Source organism: Salmo trutta, chromosome 3 (assembly GCF_901001165.1).
Source record: "Salmo trutta chromosome 3, fSalTru1.1, whole genome shotgun sequence".
Lineage (NCBI taxonomy): Eukaryota > Metazoa > Chordata > Actinopteri > Salmoniformes > Salmonidae > Salmo > Salmo trutta.
In genome coordinates, this window is record NC_042959.1 from 7,344,818 (window position 1) to 7,371,221 (window position 26,404).

At 44.1% G+C, this 26,404-nt stretch overlaps 1 protein-coding gene and 2 pseudogenes across 3 annotated transcripts in view; all 3 read right to left on the minus strand.

The window, feature by feature from the left end:
• nsd1a (nuclear receptor binding SET domain protein 1a) overlaps nucleotides 1-19,610 on the minus strand; it is a 58,669-nt gene extending 39,059 nt beyond the window's left edge. Inside the window, exons 1-6 of one of the 3 annotated variants that reach the window (XM_029721720.1) lie at nucleotides 19,539-19,610; nucleotides 16,766-17,676; nucleotides 16,201-16,342; nucleotides 15,289-15,461; nucleotides 12,984-15,018; nucleotides 12,206-12,886 (exon numbers count right to left, since the gene is read on the minus strand). In XM_029721720.1, the coding sequence (XP_029577580.1) occupies nucleotides 12,206-12,886; nucleotides 12,984-15,018; nucleotides 15,289-15,461; nucleotides 16,201-16,342; nucleotides 16,766-17,659 (3,925 nt within the window). In that variant the 5' untranslated portion in view covers nucleotides 17,660-17,676; nucleotides 19,539-19,610. Of the gene's footprint in view, nucleotides 1-12,205; nucleotides 12,887-12,983; nucleotides 15,019-15,288; nucleotides 15,462-16,200; nucleotides 16,343-16,765; nucleotides 17,677-17,884; nucleotides 17,902-18,317; nucleotides 19,009-19,538 lie in introns of those variants that run through there. The other 2 variants (XM_029721711.1, XM_029721730.1) reach the window with 2 other exon arrangements.
• Nucleotides 19,611-20,100: 490 nt separating this feature from the next.
• LOC115167371 (UPF0461 protein C5orf24 homolog pseudogene) lies at nucleotides 20,101-22,676 on the minus strand (annotated as a pseudogene).
• Nucleotides 22,677-23,494: 818 nt separating this feature from the next.
• On the minus strand, nucleotides 23,495-24,850 carry LOC115167384 (ATP synthase subunit O, mitochondrial-like; annotated as a pseudogene).
• Nucleotides 24,851-26,404: the final 1,554 nt, after the last annotated feature.

The following is a 26,404-nucleotide window of genomic DNA, read 5'->3' on the forward strand; positions in this document are numbered from 1 at the left end:
CCAATGGAACTACTCTCACCAATGGAACTACTCTCCCAGTGGAACTACTTTCCCTATGGAACTACTCTCCCTATGGAACTCCTCTCCAAATGGAACTACTTTCCCAATGGAACTACTCTCCCTATGGAACTACTCTCCCAATGGAACTACTCTCCCTATGGAACTACTTTCCCAATGGAACTACTCTCCCTATGGAACTACTTTCCCAATGGAACTACTCTCCCAATGGAACTACTCTCCCTATGGAACTACTTTCACCAATGGAACTACTCTCACCAATGGAACTACTCTCACCAACGGAACTACTCTCACCAATGGAACTACTCTCCCTATGGAACTACTCTCACCAATGGAACTACTCTCCCAATGGAACTACTCTCACCAATGGAACTACTCTCCCAGTGGAACTACTTTCCCTATGGAACTACTCTCCCAATGGAACTACTCTCCCAGTGGAACTACTCTCCCTATGGAACTACTCTCCCTATGGAACTACTCTCCCAATGGAACTACTCTCCCTATGGAACTACTCTCCCAATGGAACTACTCTTCCAATGGAACTACTCTCCCAATGGAACTACTCTCACCAATGGAACTACTCTCACCAATGGAACTACTCTCACCAACGGAACTACTCTCACCAATGGAACTACTTTCCCTATGGAACTACTCTCACCAATGGAACTACTCTCCCAATGGAACTACTCTCACCAATGGAACTACTCTCCCAGTGGAACTACTTTCCCTATGGAACTACTCTCCCTATGGAACTCCTCTCCCAATGGAACTACTTTCCCAATGGAACTACTCTCCCTATGGAACTACTCTCCCAATGGAACTACTCTCCCTATGGAACTACTTTCCCAATGGAACTACTCTCCCTATGGAACTACTTTCCCAATGGAACTACTCTCCCAATGGAACTACTCTCCCTATGGAACTACTTTCACCAATGGAACTACTCTCACCAATGGAACTACTCTCACCAACGGAACTACTCTCACCAATGGAACTACTCTCCCTATGGAACTACTCTCACCAATGGAACTACTCTCCCAATGGAACTACTCTCACCAATGGAACTACTCTCCCAGTGGAACTACTTTCCCTATGGAACTACTCTCCCAATGGAACTACTCTCCCAGTGGAACTACTCTCCCTATGGAACTACTCTCCCTATGGAACTACTCTCCCAATGGAACTACTCTCCCTATGGAACTACTCTCCCAATGGAACTACTCTTCCAATGGAACTACTCTCCCAATGGAACTACTTTCCCAATTGAACTACTTTCCCTATGGAACTACTCTCCCAATGGAACTACTCTCCCAAGGGAACTACTCTCCCAATTGAACTACTTTCCCTATGGAACTACTCTCACCAATGGAACTACTCTCCCAATGGAACTACTTTCCCTATGGAACTACTCTCCCAATGGAACTACTCTCCCAATGGAACTACTCTCCCAATGGAACTACTCTCCCAAGGGAACTACTCTCCCAATTGAACTACTTTCCCTATGGAACTACTCTCACCAATGGAACTACTCTCACCAATGGAACTACTCTCCCAATGGAACTACTCTCACCAATGGAACTACTCTCACCAATGGAACTACTTTCCCTATGGAACTACTCTCACCAATGGAACTACTCTCACCAATGGAACTACTTTCCCTATCGAACTACTCTCCCAGTGGAACTACTTTCCCAATGGAACTACTCTCCCTATGGAACTACTCTCCCTATGGAACTACTCTCCCTATGGAACTACTCTCCCAATGGAACTACTCTTCCAATGGAACTACTCTCCCAATTGAACTACTCTCCCAATGGAACTACTCTCCCAATGGAACTACTCTCCCTATGGAACTACTTTCCCAATGGAACTACTCTCCCAATGGAACTACTCTCCCAATGGAACTACTCTCCCTATGGAACTCCTCTCCCAATGGAACTACTTTCCCAATGGAACTACTCTCCCTATGGAACTACTCTCCCAATGGAACTACTCTCCCTATGGAACTACTTTCCCAATGGAACTACTCTCCCTATGGAACTACTTTCCCAATGGAACTACTCTCCCAATGGAACTACTCTCCCAATGGAACTACTCTCCCTATGGAACTACTTTCACCAATGGAACTACTCTCACCAATGGAACTACTCTCACCAACGGAACTACTCTCACCAATGGAACTACTTTCCCTATGGAACTACTCTCACCAATGGAACTACTCTCCCAATGGAACTACTCTCACCAATGGAACTACTCTCCCAGTGGAACTACTTTCCCTATGGAACTACTCTCCCAATGGAACTACTCTCCCAGTGGAACTACTCTCCCTATGGAACTACTCTCCCTATGGAACTACTCTCCCAATGGAACTACTCTCCCTATGGAACTACTCTCCCAATTGAACTACTCTTCCAATGGAACTACTCTCCCAATGGAACTACTTTCCCAATTGAACTACTTTCCCTATGGAACTACTCTCCCAATGGAACTACTCTCCCAAGGGAACTACTCTCCCAATTGAACTACTTTCCCTATGGAACTACTCTCACCAATGGAACTACTCTTCCAATGGAACTACTCTCCCAATGGAACTACTCTCCCTATGGAACTACTCTCCCAATGGAACTACTCTTCCAATGGAACTACTCTCCCAATGGAACTACTCTCCCAAGGGAACTACTCTCCCAATTGAACTACTTTCCCTATGGAACTACTCTCACCAATGGAACTACTCTCCCAATGGAACTACTCTCACCAATGGAACTACTCTCACCAATGGAACTACTTTCCCTATGGAACTACTCTCACCAATGGAACTACTCTCACCAATGGAACTACTTTCCCTATGGAACTACTCTCCCAGTGGAACTACTTTCCCAATGGAACTACTCTCCCTATGGAACTACTCTCCCAATGGAACTACTCTTCCAATGGAACTACTCTCCCAAGGGAACTACTCTCCCAATTGAACTACTCTCCCAATGGAACTACTCTCCCTATGGAACTACTCTCACCAAAGGAACTACTCTCACCAATGGAACTACTCTCACCAATGGAAATACTTTCCCTATGGAACTACTCTCACCAATGGAACTACTCTCACCAATGGAACTACTCTCACCAACGGAACTACTCTCACCAATGGAACTACTTTCCCTATGGAACTACTCTCACCAATGGAACTACTCTCACCAACGGAACTACTCTCCCAATGGAACTACTCTTACCAATGGAACTACTCTCACCAATGGAACTACTTTCCCTATGGAACTACTCTCCCAGTGGAACTACTTTCCCTGTGGAACTACTCTCCCAGTGGAACTACTCTCCCAATGGAACTACTCTCCCAATGGAACTACTCTCCCTATGGAACTACTCTCCCAATGGAACTACTCTCCCAATAGAACTACTCCCCCTATGGAACTACTCTCCCAATGGAACTACTCCCCCTATGGAACTACTCTCCCTATGGAACTACCGTAATTTCCGGACTATAAGCCGCTACTTTTTCCCACGCTTTGAACCTCGCGGCTTAAACAATGACGCGGCTAATATATGAATTTTTCCCGCTTTCAAATTATTATTCTTTTTTTAAAAACACATTCTGTGACGTGCTCAGTTTCTTGGCGGCATGAAGCTTTCATTAGACCAATGAAATTGCCGAACGGGTTAAGGTCAAACAACTTTTGTGTTTACTGTTTAGATTAAATCGAGCGCGGTCAAACTTCCCATCATTCTGATTACGGTAGTCATTTTGTCACCCTCATCATGGCAAAGACACGGAGAAATGCATATGATGCAGCTTTCAAGTTGAAGGTGATTGATCTGGCTGTTGGAAAAGGAAATAGAGCTGCTGCACGGGAGCTTGGTCTGGAGCAATGAATTTCTTGGAAGGCTACTGTTTACTGCTAATTTTTTATTTTTTGTTACAAGCCATGTTTCGTTAAAGCCTATTTATTTTTGTTACAAGCCGTGTTTCGTTAAAGCCTATTTTTTTTTGTTACAAGCCGTGTTTCGTTAAAGCCTATTTATTTTTGTTACAAGCCGTGTTTCGTTAAAGCCTATTTTTTTTTGTTACAAGCCGTGTTTCGTTAAAGCCTATTTATTTTTGTTACATGCCGTTTTTTGTTAAAGCCTATTTATTTTTGTTACAAGACGTGTTTCGTTAAAGCCTATTTATTTTTGTTATAAGCCGTGTTTCGTTAAAGCCTATTTATTTTTGTTACAAGCCGTGTTTCGTTAAAGCCTATTTATTTTTGTTACAAGCCATGTTTCGTTAAAGCCTGTGTAAAGTTAATTTGTTTCAATGTACCGGTAGGCACCTGCGGTTTATAGACATGTGCGGCTAATTTATGTTCAAAATAATAATTTTAAAAAAATTCAGTGGGTGCGGATTATATTCAGGTGCGCTCAATAGTCCGGAATTTACGGTACTCTCACCAATGGAACTACTCTCCCAATGGAACTACTTTCCCTATGGAACTACTCTCACCAATGGAACTACTCTCCCAATGGAACTACTTTCCCTATGGAACTACTCTCACCAATGGAACTACTCTCCCAATGGAACTACTCTCACCAATGGAACTACTCTCACCAATGGAACTACTCTCACCAATGGAACTACTCTCTCTATGGAACTACTCTCCCAATGGAATTACTCTAACCAATGGACTACTCTCACCAATGGAACTACTCTCACCAATGGAACTACTTTCCTTATGGAACTACTCTCACCAATGGAACTACTCTCACCAATGGAACTACTCTCACCAATGGAACTACTCTCACCAATGGAACTACTCTCTCTATGGAACTACTCTCCCAATGGAATTACTCTCCCAATGGAACTACTCTCCCAATGGAACTACTCTCCCTATGGAACTACTCTCCCTAAGGAACTACTCTCCCAGTGGAACTACTCTCCCAATGGAACTACTCTCCCAATGGAACTACTCTCCCTATGGAACTACTCTCCCTAAGGAACTACTTCCCCAATGGAACTACTCTCCCAATGGAACTACTTTCCCAATGGAACTACTCTCCAAATGGAACTACTCTCCCTAAGGAACTGCTCTCTTAATGGAACTACTTTCCCAATGGAACTACTCTCCCAATGGAACTACTCTCCCTATGGAACTACTCTCCCAATGGAACTACTCTCCCAATGGAACTACTCTCCCTATGGAACTACTCTCCCAATGGAACTACTCTCCCTATGGAACTACTCTCCCAATGGAACTACTCTCCCAATGGAACTACTTTCCCAATGGAACTACTCTCCAAATGGAACTACTCTCCCTAAGGAACTGCTCTCTTAATGGAACTACTTTCCCAATGGAACTACTCTCCCAATGGAACTACTCTCCCAATGGAACTACTTTCCCAATGGAACTACTCTCCCAATGGAACTACTCTCCCAATGGAACTACTCCCCCTATGGAACTACTCTCCCTATGGAACTACCGTAATTTCCGGACTATAAGCCGCTACTTTTTTCCCACGCTTTGAACCTCGCGGCTTAAACAATGACGCGGCTAATATATGAATTTTTCCCGCTTTCAAATTATTATTATTTTTTAAAAAACACATTCTGTGACGTGCTCAGTTTCTTGGCGGCATGAAGCTTTCATTAGACCAATGAAATTGCCGAACGGGTTAAGGTCAAACAACTTTTTTGTTTACTGTTTAGATTAAATCGAGCGCGGTCAAACTTCCCATCATTCTGATTACGGTAGTCATTTTGTCACCCTCATCATGGCAAAGACACGGAGAAATGCATATGATGCCGCTTTCAAGTTGAAGGTGATTGATCTGGCTGTTGGAAAAGGAAATAGAGCTGCTGCACGGGAGCTTGGTCTGGAGCAATGAATTTCTTGGAAGGCTACTGTTTACTGCTAATTTTTTATTTTTTGTTACAAGCCATGTTTCGTTAAAGCCTATTTATTTTTGTTACAAGCCGTGTTTCGTTAAAGCCTATTTTTTTTTGTTACAAGCCGTGTTTCGTTAAAGCCTATTTATTTTTGTTACATGCCGTTTTTTGTTAAAGCCTATTTATTTTTGTTACAAGCCGTGTTTCGTTAAAGCCTATTTATTTTTGTTATAAGCCGTGTCTCACCAATGGAACTACTCTCTCTATGGAACTACTCTCCCAATGGAATTACTCTAACCAATGGACTACTCTCACCAATGGAACTACTCTCACCAATGGAACTACTCTCCCAATGGAACTACTCTCACCAATGGAACTACTCTCCCAATGGAACTACCCTCCCAATGGAACTACTCTCCCAATGGAACTACTCTCCCAATGGAACTACTCTCCCAATGGAACTACTCTCCCTATGGAACTACTCTCCCAATGGAACTACTCTCCCAATGGAACTACTCTCCCAATGGAACTACTCTCACCAATGGAACTACTCTCACCAATGGAACTACTCTCCCAATGGAACTACTCTCACCAATGGAACTAATCTCCCAATGGAACTACTCTCCCCAATGGAACTACTCTCCCAATGGAACTACTCTCCCTATGGAACTACTCTCACCAATGGAACTACTCTCCCAATGGAACTACTCTCCCAATGGAACTACTCTCACCAATGGAACTACTCTCCCAATGGAACTACTCTCCCAATGGAACTACTCTCCCTATGGAACTACTCTCACCAATGGAACTACTCTCTCTATGGAACTACTCTCCCAATGGAACTACTCTCACCAATGGAACTACTCTCCCAATGGAACTACTCTCACCAATGGAACTACTCTCACCAATGGAACTACTCTCCCAATGGAACTACTCTCCCAATGGAACTACTTTCCCAATGGAACTACTCTCCCAATGGAACTACTCTCACCAATGGAACTACTTTCCTTATGGAACTACTCTCACCAATGGAACTACTCTCCCAATGGAACTACTCTCACCAATGGAACTACTCTCTCTATGGAACTACTCTCCCAATGGAACTACTCTCCCAATGGAACTACTTTCCCTATGGAACTACTCTCTCTATGGAACTACTCTCCCAATGGAACTACTCTCACCAATGGAACTACTCTCCCAATGGAACTACTTTCCCTATGGAACTACTCTCTCTATGGAACTACTCTCCCAATGGAACTACTCTCACCAATGGAACTACTCTCCCAATGGAACTACTCTCCCAATGGAACTACTTTCCCAATGGAACTACTCTCACCAATGGAACTACTCTCACCAATGGAACTACTCTCACCAATGGAACTACTCTCTCTATGGAACTACTCTCCCAATGGAATTACTCTCCCAATGGAACTACTCTCCCAATGGAACTACTCTCCCTATGGAACTACTCTCCCTAAGGAACTACTCTCCCAGTGGAACTACTCTCCCAATGGAACTACTCTCCCAATGGAACTACTCTCCCAATGGAACTACTCTCCCTAAGGAACTACTCTCCCCAATGGAACTACTCTCCCAATGGAACTACTCTCCCTATGGAACTACTCTCACCAATGGAACTACTCTCCCAATGGAACTACTCTCCCAATGGAACTACTCTCCCAATGGAACTACTCTCCCAATGGAACTACTCTCCCTATGGAACTACTCTCACCAATGGAACTACTCTCCCTATGGAACTACTCTCACCAATGGAACTACTCTCCCTATGGAACTACTCTCCCTAAGGAACTACTTCCCCAATGGAACTACTCTCCCAATGGAACTACTTTCCCAATGGAACTACTCTCCAAATGGAACTACTCTCCCTATGGAACTACTCTCCCAATGGAACTACTCTCCCTATGGAACTACTCTCCCTATGGAACTACTCTCCCAATGGAACTACTCTCCCAATGGAACTACTCTCCCTATGGAACTACTCTCCCTAAGGAACTACTTTCCCAATGGAACTACTCTCCCAATGGAACTACTCTCACCAATGGAACTACTCTCCCAATGGAACTACTCTCCCTATGGAACTACTCTCCCAATGGAACTACTTTCCCAATGGAACTACTCTCCCAATGGAACTACTCTCCCTATGGAACTACTCTCCCAATGGAACTACTCTCCCAATAGAACTACTCCCCCTATGGAACTACTCTCCCTATGGAACTACCGTAATTTCCGGACTATAAGCCGCTACTTTTTTCCCACGCTTTGAACCTCGCGGCTTAAACAATGACGCGGCTAATATATGAATTTTTCCCGCTTTCAAATTATTATTATTTTTTAAAAAACACATTCTGTGACGTGCTCAGTTTCTTGGCAGCATGAAGCTTTCATTAGACCAATGAAATTGCCGAACGGGTTAAGGTCAAACAACTTTTTTGTTTACTGTTTAGATTAAATCGAGCGCGGTCAAACTTCCCATCATTCTGATTACGGTAGTCATTTTGTCACCCTCATCATGGCAAAGACACGGAGAAATGCATATGATGCCGCTTTCAAGTTGAAGGTGATTGATCTGGCTGTTGGAAAAGGAAATAGAGCTGCTGCACGGGAGCTTGGTCTGGAGCAATGAATTTCTTGGAAGGCTACTGTTTACTGCTAATTTTTTATTTTTTGTTACAAGCCATGTTTCGTTAAAGCCTATTTATTTTTGTTACAAGCCGTGTTTTGTTAAAGCCTATTTTTTTTTGTTACAAGCCGTGTTTCGTTAAAGCCTATTTATTTTTGTTACATGCCGTTTTTTGTTAAAGCCTATTTATTTTTGTTACAAGCCGTGTTTCGTTAAAGCCTATTTATTTTTGTTATAAGCCGTGTCTCACCAATGGAACTACTCTCTCTATGGAACTACTCTCCCAATGGAATTACTCTAACCAATGGACTACTCTCACCAATGGAACTACTCTCACCAATGGAACTACTCTCCCAATGGAACTACTCTCCCAATGGAACTACTCTCACCAATGGAACTACTCTCCCAATGGAACTACTCTCCCCAATGGAACTACTCTCACCAATTGAACTACTCTCACAAATGGAACTACTCTCCCAATGGAACTACTCTCCCAATGGAACTTCTCTCCCAATTGAACTACTCTCACCAATGGAACTACTCTCCCAATGGAACTACTCTCCCCAATGGAACTCCTCTCCCAATGGAACTACTCTCACAAATGGAACTACTCTCCCAATGGAACTACTCTCACCAATGGAACTACTCTCACCAATGGAACTACTCTCCACATGGAACTACTCTCCCAATGGACCTACTCTCCCTATGGAACTACTCTCCCAATGGAACTACTCTCCCTATGGAACTACTCTCCCAATGGAACTACTCTCACCAATGGAACTACTCTCCCAATGGAACTACTCTCCCAATGGAACTACTCTCACCAATGGAACTACTCTCCCTAAGGAACTACTCTCCCTATGGAACTACTCTCCCTAAGGAACTACTCTCACCAATGGAACTACTTTCCCTATGGAACTTCTTTCCCTATGGAACTACTCTCCCTAAGGAACTACTCTCACCAATGGAACTACTTTCGCTATGGAACTTCTTTCCCTATGGAACTACTCTCCCTAAGGAACTACTCTCCCAATGGAACTTCTTTCCCTATGGAACTACTCTCCCAATGGAACTACTCTCACCAAAGGAACTACTCTCACCAATGGAACTACTCTCCCAATGGAACTACTCTCACCAATGGAACTACTCTCCAAATGGAACTACTCTCCCTATGGAACTACTCTCCCTAAGGAACTACTCACACCAATGGAACTACTCTCCCTAAGGAACTACTCTCCCTATGGAACTACTCTCCCTAAGGAACTACTCTCACCAATGGAACTACTTTCCCTATGGAACTACTCTCACCAATGGAACTACTCTCCCAATGGAACTACTCTCACCAATGGAACTACTCTCACCAATGGAACTACTCTCACCAATGGAACTACTCTCACCAATGGAACTACTCTCTCTATGGAACTACTCTCCCAATGGAATTACTCTAACCAATGGACTACTCTCACCAATGGAACTACTCTCACCAATGGAACTACTCTCCCAATGGAACTACTCTCACCAATGGAACTACTCTCCCAATGGACTACTCTCACCAATGGAACTACTTTCCCAATGGAACTACTCTCCCCAATGGAACTACTCTCACCAATGGAACTACTCTCCCAATGGAACTACTCTCCCAATGGAACTACTCTCCCTATGGAACTACTCTCACCAATGGAACTACTCTCTCTATGGAACTACTCTCCCAATGGAACTACTCTCACCAATGGAACTACTCTCCCAATGGAACTACTCTCCCAATGGAACTACTCTCCCAATGGAACTACTTTCCCTATGGAACTACTCTCCCAATGGAACTACTCTCCCAATGGAACTACTCTCCCAATGGAACTACTCTCCCCAATGGAACTACTCTCCCAATTGAACTACTCTCACAAATGGAACTACTCTCCCAATGGAACTACTCTCCCAATGGAACTTCTCTCCCAATTGAACTACTCTCACCAATGGAACTACTCTCCCAATGGAACTACTCTCCCCAATGGAACTACTCTCCCAATGGAACTACTCTCACCAATGGAACTACTCTCACCAATGGAACTACTCTCCCTATGGAACTACTCTCCCAATGGAACTTCTCTCCCAATTGAACTACTCTCACCAATGGAACTACTCTCCCAATGGAACTCCTCTCCCAATGGAACTACTCTCACAAATGGAACTACTCTCCCAATGGAACTACTGTCACCAAAGGAACTACTCTCCCTATGGAACTACTCTCCCTAAGGAACTACTCTCCCAATGGAACTTCTTTCCCTATGGAACTACTCTCCCAATGGAACTACTCTCACCAATGGAACTACTCTCCCAATGGAACTACTCTCACCAATGGAACTACTCTCCAAATGGAACTACTCTCCCTATGGAACTACTCTCCCTAAGGAACTACTCACACCAATGGAACTACTCTCCCTAAGGAACTACTCTCCCTATGGAACTACTCTCCCTAAGGAACTACTCTCACCAATGGAACTACTCTCACCAATGGAACTACTCTCCCAATGGAACTACTCTCCCAATGGAACTACTCTCCCTATGGAACTACTCTCACCAATGGGACTTCTTTCCCAATGGAACTACTCTCCCTAAGGAACTACTCTCCCAGTGGAACTACTCTCCCAGTGGAACTACTCTCCCAATGGAACTACTCTCCCAATGGAACTTCTCTCCCAATGGAACTACTCTCCCAATGGAACTACTCTCCCTAAGGAACTACTCTCCCTAAGGAACTACTCTCCCAATGGAACTACTCTCCCTAAGGAACTACTCTCCCTAAGGAACTACTCTCCCTATGGAACTACTCTCCCAATGGAACTACTCTCCCTAAGGAACTACTCTCCCAATGGAACTACTCTCCCAATGGAACTACTCTCCCTAAGGAACTACTCTCCCAATGGAACTACTCTCCCAATGGAACTACTCTCCCTATGGAACTACTTTCCCTATGGAACTACTCTCCCTAAGGAACTACTCTCCCAGTGGAACTACTCTCCCTAAGGAACTACTCTCCCAATGGAACTACTCTCCCAATGGAACTACTCTCCCAATGGAACTACTTTCCCTATGGAACTACTCTCCCAATGGAACTACTCTCCCAATGGAACTACTCTCCCAATGGAACTACTCTCCCAATGGAACTACTCTCCCTATGGAACTACTCTCCCTAAGGAACTACTCTCCCTATGGAACTACTCTCCCTATGGAACTACTCTCCCAATGGAACTACTCTCCCTATGGAACTACTCTCCCTAAGGAACTACTCTCCCAATGGAACTACTCTCCCTAAGGAACTACTCTCCCTATGGAACTACTCTCCCTAAGGAAGTACTCTCCCAATGGAACTACTCTCCCTAAGGAACTACTCTCCCTATGGAACTACTCTCCCTAAGGAAGTACTCTCCCAATGGAACTACTCTCCCAATGGAACTACTTTCCCAATCGAACTACTCTCCCAATGGAACTACTCTCACCAATGGAACTACTCTCCCAATGGAACTACTCTCACCAATGGAACTACTCTCCCTATGGAACTACTCTCTCTATGGAACTACTTTCCCTATGGAACTACTTTCCCAATAGAATATACCTTCCTCTTGTATTAAATAAGACAGCATTGCCTATTGAGAGAAGTTTTTGGAGATGTTGCTTACCAGAGGGCAGAGGAGGGTTTGTCCCATCTGATGATGAAGATTCAGTGGAGAAATAGGTCACTGCTGAGGGTTGTTTGGATAATGATTTTATAACACAGACAGACAGACTCTGTTTCAGCCCTGCTAGGGCCTTGGTGCTGGCTGGCTCTCCAGAGTTAGGGTCAGGGGTGGTGATGGTTGGCTCTCCAGAGGTAGGGCCAAGGGTGGTGATGGCTGGCTTCCCAGAGTTAGGGCCATGGGTGGTGATGGCTGGCTTCCCAGAGTTAGGGCCATGGGTGGTGATAGCTGGCTCCCCAGAGGTAGGGCCAAAGGTGGGGCTGGCTGGCTCCCCAGAGGTAAGGCCAGGGGTGGGGATGGCTGGCTCCACAGAGGTAGGGCCAGGGGTGGGGCTGGCTGGCTCCGCAGAGGTAGGGCCAGGGGTGGGGCTGGCTGGCTCCCCAGAGGTAGGGCCAGGGGTGGGGCTGGCTGGCTCCCCAGAGGTAGGGCCAGGGGTGGGGATGGGGCTGGGGATAGAGATGGATGTTAGCAGGCCGGGGCCTGGAACTGTGGAAGGGCTCAGAGGAGTTTTGGAAGATTCCAGAGGTTTCTTTAGTTTTTTCTTCGGGGAGAAGAATTGTTCCTCCTCTGTGGATTCCAGCAGTCTTTTGCTGGGTTTCCTCAGCCGTTTGTTTTCAGAATGTGCTGTGGGAACAAATAACCAATCAATTAAATCAATCTCTAAAAATAAAAAGCAAACTGTTGACATAAAACACTGCTGGTACTGAAAGCCATGTCTTACCTGATGTGTCATCTTGCTTCTCCATCCCCAGGTTCAGCTCATGGGACCTGATGCAGTCTGGTGTCCCTCCCTGACCGTCTCTGTAGATCCCATTCACCTCCACAGGCCCCTGCGGTGAGGCCACCCCACCCAGAGCACCTGCATCCTTCCCTGGCTTCACTGGCCCCTGCTGTGCAAACGTCTGCCAGCGCTTCTTAGGGGCCACTTTGGTACCCGGGCTCTTGTCGAGGTAGGATGAGGAGTCAACAGCGGAGGGGACAGGAGGAAGAGGAGGGCCGAGGCCAGGCTCAGCCAGGTCAGCGTGCCCAGAGACAAACTCCCTCCCCCAGGCTAGGTCAGCCATCTCGGGAGAGAGACCAGCGATGGTGGCCCGGAGCTTGGCTGGAGGCCTCGGCTTCCTCCGCTGCTGCTTCTCCACCGCGTTCGCCACCATCTGAGCCAGCACTGTTTTCCCTTCAAGTTTGAACGTTTCGTTTTTCATGATGGGTTTATTTTTAGACTTGGGTTTGGCCGGTGTTCTCTTGGTTGTTGGCGTGCTCGCATGCTGGCCGTTTTGGATTTTGGTCCCCGCTGGCGTCCAGTCCCCGCCAGCAGCAGCGTTAAGGGGGTCGTCTGGTGGTTGGGCGGTGGGTATGACCATGGGTTCTTCCTTGATGAGGTCTGGCGAGGGAGGCATGGTCAGGGGCTTGCCCTCTTTCTCCCTGGTATCATGCATGTCCTTCAGGAGCATCAGGAAAGTACTGAACTTGTAATTAGGCTCAGGTTTAAAGTTAGTGTTAGAGTCCCCAGAGTCGCTCTCTTCCTTCACTAAGGATTTGAATGACAGCTCCTTGATATCTTGGAAAGCGTCCATGGGAGAGAGAGAGGAGGTGGGGGAAGAACAGGAGGATATGTCTGAGACAATGTTCTCTTCCTTGACCTTAATAGGGGTTATGACAGGCTTACTGGACCCTGGAGTCACATCTTCAGAGTTTTTCCACGAGCCGTTGTGGAGGTGCTTCCAATCAGACTCGGCCTGTTTTTTAGGAGAGCTGTGACTAGCAGAGGATCTGGCTTTGTCTGGTGAAGAATCCCTGCTAGTAGACGACTCTGTTCTGATCTGAACGTTATCACTCACATCATCATCATCATCAGAAGAATGCACATTAAGCCGATCGTCCTTCAAGTTTTGGCTTGAGGCCAGCAGAGCCTCTTTGAGTTCTGTCTCCTTCTCTGCTTTCAGGGCCCTGGTCATCAGACGTCTGCTGGCAGGGAGATGCAGAGAGTGCTTATCATGATCATTTTTATTCTTCAGTTCAGAAGAGCTGCCCAACTTCTGTTTTGACTGTAAAACATTTGTGTTTTTTGTAGTTCTGTAATTTAAAAGAGATTTGTTTGCTAAAATGCTTGGGGATGAGGATATAGGAACTACATGTCTAGGAACCACCATGACCACACGCCTGTCTTTGGCCTTTTCAGGAGGAGTAGCCCGCTCCTTCTTACCCCCTTTCTCTGCCTCCTCTTTTGAGGGTTCAGACGGTTTCTCTGTGTCTTCTATAGCAGGTTTCTCAGACCGTTTGGGACGCACAATGGTTGGTACAGAATCCAGGTCTGCGTACGGAGAGTCCTTGGGATCTTCTTCTTTCAGTGGATCAGCTGAGGCAGCAGGCATTTGGTTGGCCAGGTCTAGGATGCTTAGTGACTCTGTGGGACTTCCAGCTATATGACCAAAGATCTCCGCCAAACCCTTCCTCTTCTTCTTCTTCTTCTGGAAGGGTTTCTTTTTGCTGCTACTGTCGTTCGCTACGGTCAGGTTGGCAGCAGGGGGATGTTCGTTTCTGTTGGGGGGAGGGCTGAGGGAGGAGGGTGCAGTGAGGTTAAAGGAGGAACAAGAGGGGGCCTTTGATGTTTTTTCATCAGGCAGTGGGGAGGACACCCGCTCTTCACCGTTAAAGGCCATGGAAGAAGAGACAGCAGTATTCTTCAGCAGGTCAGGTAGGAGAAACTCAGCTTCCAGCACACTGACCTTCCACGACTCCAACAGACGCTTGGGTATCTACAGCAGAGGGAAGACAAACATCAGGACAAAAGCGGCCAACTCTCAAAGATGTCCTTGTTTCTAAACTATATGGAGTTGTCGTCTTTGTGGAATAGATAGTATGAGTATAATCTTCCAGATATGTTTTGTGAGACACGCAATGAAACTATTCTGCACCTTTACAACGACAAAAAGCGATTTGGGACTTTAAACATATCTCTACTAACAGCAACACACAATGTGAGCTAAATGAAAAGCAACAGGAGTTGACAGTCTGTGGTCAGTTACTGTGTATTTGTAGTCCTTTTCCCTCTGTTTCCCTCTCCGTCTCAGCACAGGCAGATCTGTGAACTGCTCTCCTCCTGTGAAGGGGTAGGTAACTTTCCCCGGTACCCAGGCATGGTCTGCCATCTCTGCCACAGTCTCCACGTAATACATACGACAAGGACGACGACTGGGGACTGGAACAACAGAAAACACAAAGACAACTTGTTTTAACATTGATACAAAATGTTATAGGAGAAACTCAAAAGCTTTTAAATGCTTGTCATTACACAAAGACAAACTGAGCTGATACATTGAGTTGAAGTAGTTTATAGATAACTGTCGGAGGATGCCCCCATACTATATGCCCTTATGTACCACAAACTATGTCAACTTTGGAGTGATTGTGGACAACACATTTTAGATCCAGGTGGTTATTTCTTCTCTCTAGCTGTTATATCCCCCACAGAACCCAGAGGAGAACTTCACTTCCTTCCCCCACAGAACCCAGAGGAGAGCTTCACTTCCTTCCCCCACAGAACCCAGAGGAGAGCTGCACTTCCTTCCCCCACAGAACCCAGAGGAGAGCTGCACTTCCTTCCCCCACAGAACCCAGAGGAGAGCTTCACTTCCTTCCCCCAAGGAACCCAGAGGAGAGCTTCACTTCCTTCCCCCAAGAAACCCAGAGGAGAGCTTCCCTTCCTTCCCCCATAGAACCCAGAGGACAGCTTCCCTTCCTTCCCCCATAGAACCCAGAGGAGAGCTTCCCTTCCTTCCCCTATAGAACCCAGAGGTGAGCTTCCCTTCCTTCCCTCAAGGAACCCAGAGGAGAGCTTCCCTTCCTTCCCACTTTTAATCAATGCTTCATGCCCTGACTTAATAATACACCCATCCTGTGATACGTTTAGATCCAACACCAATAATACATCTTCCCACCTTTCATGCGTGTGTGTATCCCTTCCAGAGGATCTATGGTAACTCTACAGGGCCACCAGGGACGGCGGTTGAACTTGGCCCAGACCAGATCTCCCTCCACGTACTGCACTGCTGGGAGGGGCTTCTTCTTTGGGCTGTTGGGCTGAACAAAAAAATAAACAAAGGACTTATTACACATATAGGATCCTCCCTTTGACAGTTCAAACTCTGAGGGTAAAAGGGATTTATTGTACCTTATTATATGTTGTTCAACATTTCATTTTAGCATCTCAAATTCAAATGTGAAACAAATACTCTTATCAAATCAATATTATTTTGCTTAATATAAAACTAGCCTATATGGTTGATCAGCATATAGTGTACGCCAAATCAAAACAATAAAAATATCTTCTTGAAAAATACTGTTCCAAGAGACTACACAGTATTTACAGAACTGAAGATAATGTCAGATAAGATCAGATATCTTTTAGAGCTACCCAGGATGCATCTTCCCTGGGGGTTATTATTATTACCATCATCATCATCATCATCATCATCATCATCATCAGTAAGAGAGAGAACTCACATTAGAGTTGGTTCCAACAGGTGAGATGAGACCATTGTCATGTGTGTCTCCTGTCATCTCACTGTCACTGTCACTGTCAGAGTCCTGGTCCATACTCCAGCCATCCCCCATGGACATGTCAGGCAGGGCACTGGGGCTCAGAGTAGGGTCCAGTTCAGATAGACTCTTAGACATCAGGTTGAGAACAGAGGGTTTGTATGTGCTGTTATGGTCTACCCCTGAACCAGAGGTGGTGTTAGAGTCTGTGACTGTTCTGTCTCTGGCGGACTTAGAAGAGTGTTGTTGAAAAGGTACCAACTCATCCTCCTCGTCCTCGTCCTCCCTGTCCCCACTGTCAAACAAGGTGGACTCGAAATGCAGGTATCCGTTGGGGATGGGAGAGCAGCGCTCCAAACTATCAGAACTAACAGGAGAGAAACCGTTCTGATCCTGGATGGAATCCTCGTAGGGTTCTGTCTCCTCGTTACCAGTAGAGGGGGGCAGTCGGACAAGGGGAGCCCCAAAACTAGAGCCTCCCACTGGGCTGTGAGAGTGCAAATGGTTCCTGGCATGGAGGTCCTTGGGCTGGGGCCCGGGTCCCAGATCAGACCCAGGTCTGTGTACCATAGTGGAGAGATCCTGGAGCCTCAGCAGAGGACTGTAGCAGTGGGGCCTCTCCCTCTCTGCCTGGTTATACCCGTAGCTAGGTGCCTGTTTGAGGGAGGAGGTTGACAGTTGCATGGCAGTCGAAGGTTGGTCTGTTGAGCCACGCTTGGCGCTGCTGTTGCACTGGTTTCTATACGAAGTGGTGGAAACTGAGAGGCGATTGGGGGGCCTCAGCTCTGGCTGGCCTGAGCTGTAAGATGTGGCTGAAGCTGAGCCGCCCCGAACAGCCCGTCTGTATGAAGAATTCATGTTGTCATGGCTTCTTCCTGTCATTGTAAAAGAACATGCAGGTTAGGGTGGTTGAGGTAAACCTTCTAGCAAACAACCAGGTTTTTCCTGTCCAGCTACAGTGTGGTCAATTCATATGGTTCAGACTCATGCACTGTTTGAAATAGCTACAATGTTACAAAACAATTGTTAAAAAACACAAGAATGTATATAAACCATACTGTCTGTGTGTAAATAACAACTCACATTCCACGCGACAATAACATAAAGAAAGACTACCGCATAGCCTACACGTAATAACACGACATTTGCATGGCTTCCCCTCTGAAGGCCGTCCGTAGTGGCAGCAGAGAAGACAAAAAGATCAGGAAAACCCAGCGAGCGACCGGTGTGCTCTGCCCCGTTCACAATAAAATCATATCTACTCGTTCTGTTTTTTTATAGCAAAATAGAACGATCGCAAATACTGAAATGATAGATCTGTGCCACATTGATCGCGCTGCCAGCCTGACTGTCTGTAGGGGAGTCAATACAGTCAAAGCCATCATACAGAATGGCTCACACAAGTAGCCTACACAGAGCCTATAAACCGACATAGGAAGCATCCATTCTAACTCACAAAAGGACGGTTCAAAACGTTTAAAAACATCGTCTGTATTAAAAAACGCAATAATCTTACCATTTGGAGGTCGGTCACAATAAAACCAACTGCGGGTCTTTCAGATTGGGGCATGAAGCGTGTGTTTTTTTCGATTTGTGAAAGCGGATCTGCACAATCCCAGCAGTAGCAGCAGCACTAGGCCAAGAAAGACCAACAGCTCTCATTCTCTCTCCTTCACCTCCTGTCCTATCTCACCAGCGGCAGCCTTTCCAAAACAGTCACCAATAGACCAAAAAAAATTAAACCTTCCATTTTAGTGCATCAAAAGTCATTGTAGCGTTCACCACCTTAGTCCCTGGCAATTACAATATCATTTTTACTACATGGTTGTTTTGCGGGCTGTCGAAATGCCCCTGTAGTTCTGTTAAAAGAGCCCTGCTAGACGGACTGGCTGTGTTGGCGAGCAGAGCTGAACAACCAATCCGCACAGCCACCCAACCCCCCTGTCTGCGGAGCCGCGGATCACAGCACCTCGGGCTCGGGTACTCTCAACCTATCATCCTCAGTCAGCACACTGGTCTACTCACACATCCACATGCTACTATATCCCCTCATGGCTTTTAGTCAACATACACGAACCCCTTGGCTAGATAAATACTATTTATTATGGCGTTATGTGAGTGGAAGGTATGTCAAACTGATAAACCATTGCGCCATTGGTTTCCTTATCCCAACAAAGGCGTAACTTGTTTCCTCCATTTTGGATAGCAGAGAGAGGTTGGAGAGAGAGAGAGAGACAAATCTGTGACCACAACGAATACGGATCAATAGTTCGAAAGTGGTCGACGGGAAAACAGCGCAAGCGGATGCGGCCTAGTCAAAGTTTTAAAATAGACTATGCGCCATATTGCCTGACAGGAGAGAAAATAGGCCATGTCGGCAGCAATACGCATGTCAATGGAGGGGGCAAAGCCCTATAACTAAAATCGGACCCCTGGACACCATGTCAATGAGGTGCAATGTAATATAATATTGTTAATTCGGCTGAATGCCTATCCGTTTTTTTCCGCGTATCCTGCAATTACGTTCGCATTAAAAATAACAATGACAGCATCCTATAAAGAGAAGAATACGCCTTGCATAGTGGCCACACAAAAGGCTCGACATACTTGCAGTCGTGCCCTACTGCTACTGTAATAAACTCGCTTCGCACAATGCCCATCACTGCTACATCGAAATGACAGTTGTCAAATAGGCTACAGACGTTATTTTATAGCCAATTCTAATGAATCATATTACCTGATAGGAAATTTGCCTCGGCTGCTCTTCATTGATGACCAATCTGTAGATTTGTAACCTTATGAGGCCGTCACTGAGAACGTAGGGCGAAGAGAATGCACTTACAATGTCAGAGGCCCAGACAAAAAGAAGAAAATGAGTTTAGAATTTTTTTTCTTCTCGAAGTGGACCATTGTTTTAATGTTGAAATTATATTTAAATGTGTTGTTCTTTTTTTTCTCATTCAATATTGGTTTCTCAGTTCTATGAGATTCACAACACAGGCCGTATGTAATTCTAGGCCTATGTAAGACACAATACCCAGGTTTATGTACGTAAATCTTCTTAGAAAAATTATTATAGGATGCGAATATCAAGATTAAAACAGTATTCCTTATATGTATTTTAGAGTGGTTGGACATGCAATCAGTGTTTTATAAAGGTGGTGTCCACTGGCTCATAGGGGGACCTGGACCCCATGATATGATAACATATATATTTTTGTCTGTACTTTACAAATGGAAATGATCTACACTGTTGTTTATACACTACACTATTAAAATATCAGTGACAGTCAAGACAATTTCATTTTGGAATGACCATTTCACTTTAATTTTTGGTCATACATACAGAAAACTATCTTATCGTTACACATACTCCACCACATATCATTTTCTCCGTTGGTTAAAAATGATCGTTCCTAGTCAACACCATTCTGGGTTTGCTTTTATCAATTGATAGTTAACTTGTGAGAACAAAGAATAAAGGATAATACAGTACATTGAGAAGACAAAACCATTCATATTCACAAAAGGTTAGAAATAAGAATTCCTTTGTCGTCAAATAAGCATCATGAGAGGTTTTCAGATGCACTGTGTTCGTGTCAGTTTATTTGTTATTATATTTAACTAGGCAAGTCCGTTAAGAACAAATTCTTATTTACAATGACGGCCTACACCGGCCAAAACCTCCCCTAACCTGGACGACGCTGGGCCAATTGTGCGCCGCCCTATGGGACTCCCGATCACGGCCGGTTATGATACAGCGCGGAATCGAACTCAGGTCTGAAGTGATGTATCTAGCACTGCGATGGAGTGCCTTAGACCGCTGCGCCACTCGGGAGGCCCAAAAGTTCAAGCAAAATTTCAAAAAACGTGTCGTAACAATGTTATATTGCATGAAATCCTGTGTATAAATATGCTATGTATAAATACAAATAAAAAATATGTCATACCATACAACACAAAAAAGACACAAACACTGCCACATGAACTCTGGGAGAAGCTTAAGATTCATGTTTTGCTAGTGTGTTTTGTGTTGTTTCCTACTCAGATGCATTTTCAATGTGGAAAACATCAGGAGGACAAGCAAACTACTAATGATAAAAGCACATTATATCAGAGCATGAAATAAACAGATGAATGAAAGTCAAATATTTAAACATTTAAACAAAACATCAACCTTTCTCCAGACAGCGAGCATTTGACCAGATAATGACGAATAGTAGGCTATTTCTCTCATTCCTGTTTAGCTAAAGTATATTGATTGTATTTATTATATGCCTTATCATGCAATTTCTATAAAATAAGATAACAAACTTATTGAAAAAAAAGAGAGCGATTTCAGTCTTTGGATAGGGACAGAGTAAATGGTGATGATATCAGCAGAGTACGTTGAAGAGAGGAGGAGCCATCCGTTAGTAACCAGTGCCAGACATATCCAAAAGTCAACCCATATTTTGGCTACATGAGTCCCTGCTGGTCATCAACACCCTTTAGGACAAGCACTCAAATATGATTTCCAGGCAATAGATACGAGACGCAGGAAGAACTACTTGTTAGTTTCCTCCACTTTGCCAGTAGGCTCACGCAAGCCTCGTTTCTGCATCAGGGTGTAAGGGAAAGGTGCCACTTCGAAGCTGGCATAGTCCAGTTTCTTGGCTCCGCCGACGCAGTTACTGAAGCCTAGTTTCTTGGTACCATCACAGCTCCCGTACTCCAGTTTCTTGAGCCGAGACAGAGTCTTGATGCTACCAGGAGGCCTGCCAGGGCTAACCTTGTAGCCCGCCGCTTTGGTCGTACCCAAGGGCCTGCCGGGACTGGTCTTGAACCCCGCAGCTTTCGTGGTCCCCAACGGACGTCCGGTGCTTGTCCGGTAACCGGCTGACTTAGTGGTCCCCGAGGGTCTCCCTCTACGGCCGGACTTGACGACGCCTCCTTTCTTTTTCTTGGAGCTCTCTGTCCCAGTTGGGGCCTCGCTGGACCCTCGGATCCTCACTGCCTGAGGGTGAAACTCATTCTGGGTCTCTTGTTGCATTTGACAGGGCATGGGCTTGTGCAGGTTTGGGTGGGGCAGCTGTAGAGCAGGGGGTGGGGGCGAAGGGTAGAATTTGTTGGATTGCGAGCTACATACGTCAAAGTGGCTGGTTGGGTGTTGACATTCCTCTGCAAGGCCACTCATGCAATAGTCATTGCTGCTGCTAGTGACTTGGTGCATCATTTTCTGTTGAGGGATATAAATAAAAGAGAAACAGGTTTAGTCATTGAATTGGTATGTGTGACACAGACTTACGAGCATGCACATAAACACACACACACACACACACACACACACACAGACACACACTAAGAACCTACGTTGGTGATGCACATCACTATGTAATGAATATGTTATAAAATATCTATTCTATGTGCAAACATCTTGTCCAACATTATTAATTAAAACAGGCTATTGTTGCAAAACCATATCGGCGGTGCTAATACAATACGCAACGTAGTGTCTCGCTATTATGCGCTTACAACCCAATAATACAACAGCTGTATAAATGGGGCAATGGGCGCTACTACAACGAAATACCACGAAGAAAACTGCTGCATTTGCAAGTACATTTTGAGAACATTAAAAAACCACAAACCTCATTTGTAGGCGGATCATAGAATGCAAAGGGTTAAATTTGAAACAGATTTTCCATTCTTGACCGCCATAACATCATAAAAACGCATGTATTCTACGCCTTATATTCCATGGATATTAACTTGATCCTGGATGACATTATGCGCCGGGTATTTGATATTTATTTATTCTTCTAGGACAGAGGTTTAAATGAGAAAGGCAGCCATTTTCCTCGTTTTTTTCCTTTTAGAAAATAGGAGGGGCTCAAAGCGCAGGCGCGCCAGACTTTAAGGAAACATAGCATAAAGCCATTTACTATAATAAAAATATGGCATGTAATCCAGCCATATTTCGATCAAGAATATAGGATATTATGTATTTTGTTTGTAACCTTTGTTCTGAAATCGTGGACATTGTGTCCAGGAAATGAGTTAACCGTTTTAGAAACAGTTTTAGAAAAGGTCGTCACTAGTGACAGCCAGTCATAAACCCCACCTATTTCTACAAAGTCTCTTCTTAAAATGTGATTTTAAACCTTAACATTAAACCTAACATTAACCACACTGCTAACCTTATGCCTAACCGTAACCTTATATTAAGACCAAAAAGCTAATTTGTGTTTTCATAACATTTTATGATATAGGTAATTTTGACTTTGCGGCTGTGGTAACTAGTGGGAACCTTTATAAACAGAGGTTTATTAATACTGTACTTTCAGTAGTTGGTAGTATAACAATGACAAACATTAAGTACAGGATAAAAAATTTGCTTGATCTACTAAACCGTGTAATATAACTACATTTGACCTGATGTTAGTGGGAAAGCAATCTAATTTACAGAACTCAGATCAGTTTTTCTGTAGTTTCATACATATTCACATTTCAGTCACATCGCTAGTTCTTCACTGTCTGATTGTCAAACAGTAGTTTGCCTCTGAAACTGTAAACAAATATTTTTGTGCAATATTTTCTACACACATTTCTTTGACTGCATCCGCAAATCAACTAGCCTCACCCTTTACGAAGCTAAATCAACTAGCTTCGCTCTGGCTACAAATAAACTTTAAAAGAAACAGACAAATCCAGTGGTTTTAATAATACATCATATTTAATATGAGTTACATGTTGTGTGTATGAACTGATAGATACACTATATGTTAATGTTTTAAATGTATGTAAATTGTAAAGTCTTTTGCTTGTAATGTATTTATCGTTATGTGTCAGACCCCATTAAGACTAGCTGTCACCATCGGCGTCGACTAATGAGGATTCAAATATATCAAATCAAACATGTCAACAGAAAGACTACATTTACTGTAATACTTTGTACTGTTAAGCTTGAAGCTGGGAAGCCATAATGCACATAGGCATTTCCCTGTAACATTGTTACATAATACACATAGGCATTTCCCTGTAACATTGTTACATAATACACATAGGCATTTCCCTGTAACATTGTTCCACTATTGTTCCATTACTCATTCATTCACAGGACTTAGGTCTAGTTGATTAAGCAAAACGTTTAAAACAAAAATAAATACCCCCAAATGGCACCCTATTCCCTCAACCTGGTCTCGTAGCCCTTTATAGCGCTACATACTGTAGGGAGTATGGTGCCATTTGGGACACAGCCTATGCCAATTATTAGGTCTCCCTAATGATCTTGGTCCGTTTCTGGATCTTTGTCTTGGTAAACATGTCCACATACTTGTCCCTGACGCTGACTGTCATTCCATCCAGGATGGAGGGGGTCAGACTGGGTAGAGAGAGAACAGAGAAGACATTCAGACTTGAAGCAGCATGTACAAACCAGCTCACAATCAATATATTAATCACTATATTTCACAGACTTTATGGTGAGGATTTTAGTTAGGAGTAACAAGAAATGTAACCCCTAAAATGTCAACGTTTCTGATTCTGTAGGTGGACAGTGATTCCATTATCCTTTCATCCACTGTGGCTTGGTGTTATGTATATTTAGTATTAGCTATTCAGTAGCCTCCTCTGGGAGTTCCTAGTTCCTACTTTAGTCTCCAGCTTGAGCGTCTCTCCTTTGGCCAAGAAGCCATTCAGAGCAACTCTCAGGTCTTTGAGGTTAGCAGCATCCAGAGGCTAGGAAAGAGACACAGGACTAGCAAAATGTCAAATACATGCGAATCATTCATCTGCAAATGATCAAGCCCTGTAAATATAAAACATGTAAATTACATTTTAGTGTGGATTAATGTAAATCTTGAGTTGGTTGATCTGTGTTCAGATTAAATCTGTGTAATGATGGAGTGTGTGTGTGTGTGTGTGTGTGTGTGTGTGTGTGTGTGTGTGTCAGTTCCTACCTGTGCGGTGGTGACAGTACAGATGACCTCTCCACAGTGGGCACTCATCCTATTGCTGAAGGCTGAGATGACGTCAAAGGTCAGAGGTCAGACGGCCGTTATAAGCCATAACATCTGAGGAATGGAGGTAAAGATACACAATTATTCAATTCAATTCAATACAAATGTAGTTGTTATCTCCTTAGTGACAGGGCTACATCAGGGCTACATCAGGGCTACATCAGGGCTACATCAGGGCCCACGACACAGTCACATAAACAACACACACACAACAAGACAACTATTACACATTACACTGTTATTACACACAACTTTTGTAACACTATGTTTCTTTCACCTGTCTGACATAGTGCTGGCTACACACTGATGAGGATGGGAGACATCCCTGTCTTGGTAATGACATCAGTGAAGGTGTGCTGTTTGATACTGCATTTGCCAGACAGCTTGAGGTCCTTGACTCCAACTCAGTAAAATCGTTGAAATTGTTGCTTGTTGCGTTTATATATGTTTTTTCAATGTAGCTACCGGTGACAGCGAGTGAGAAACTAAGGCTAGAAACCCATTAACTGTAGAAGTGTTGGTTGTTACCAGTGTTGGGAGTAGTGAACTACATGTAGTTCAACTAGTAATTTCATTACATTTTGCAGTAGCTTGGTGGTAGTTTAACTAAATTCAAATATTGGTGCTGTTTTCAATAGTTCATGACTTTTTTGCCATGTAGTGGTGTTTTCGGCATCAAACCTTCGTAATTCTCACTTGAAACATCGTTTTTGTGTTTAATAGGCTGAATTACACTTTCTGTTAACATCCGACTTTTGAGCGATAATGGTCTTGCAATCTGTAGTCAATTACATTTTAGATATCATTTTTCACGAAGTATTTTGGATGTTGTGAAATGCTTTTTCAAAGTAACTTTATAGTAGTAAACTATATTTTTCTTATGGGTAACTTTAGTGTAACTTAACTTATTCCATTTTGGAGTAATTGGTAGCTCAGTAAAGTACATTTTCAGAGTAGCTTCTCTAACACTGGTTGTTACATTGTATCAAGCTTGATCATTCATTCAATTCGTTTTGATCCTGCTGTAGTATCAAACACGTCTGTCAAAACGAATGACTGCTCAAAACATAAGTCCTCGTGGACGCGAGCTGCACCGATTTCAAAGTGACGATGTAGCTAGGGTTTAGGTGAAGAGGTTCAGCTAACTATATGTTATTTTACAACAGAAAATACACGTTAAATATTGAACGTCTTACCTGCTGTCCTCCTTGCCTCAATGGTGCTGCCATTTTCTCCTGGGTACGTCGCTACCCTAAACCTTAACCCCTACTACAGTTCCCTAACCTTAACCCTAACCTCAATTCTTACCTTCACCATTTTAAATGTCAAATTCAATGGAGTATCCTCAGAGTTTGGACGTCTCAAGGAATCAGGATTGCATGGACCATTTCTCATACTGCTGACTAGGGTGAAACTCAATGCGCATGCGTGTGTCTAAAACATTGGGAGCCGCTTTAAATTCTGGATAGTTGCTTTTGCATCCTGCCAGTCCGTTGTATTTATTCACTGTGTATTATATATTTTTTTTTTATACCATTTATTTCAGCTTGATAACCTGCACGCACAGTAGTCATATGCATTTGAATAGCAGTAGATCTATTCC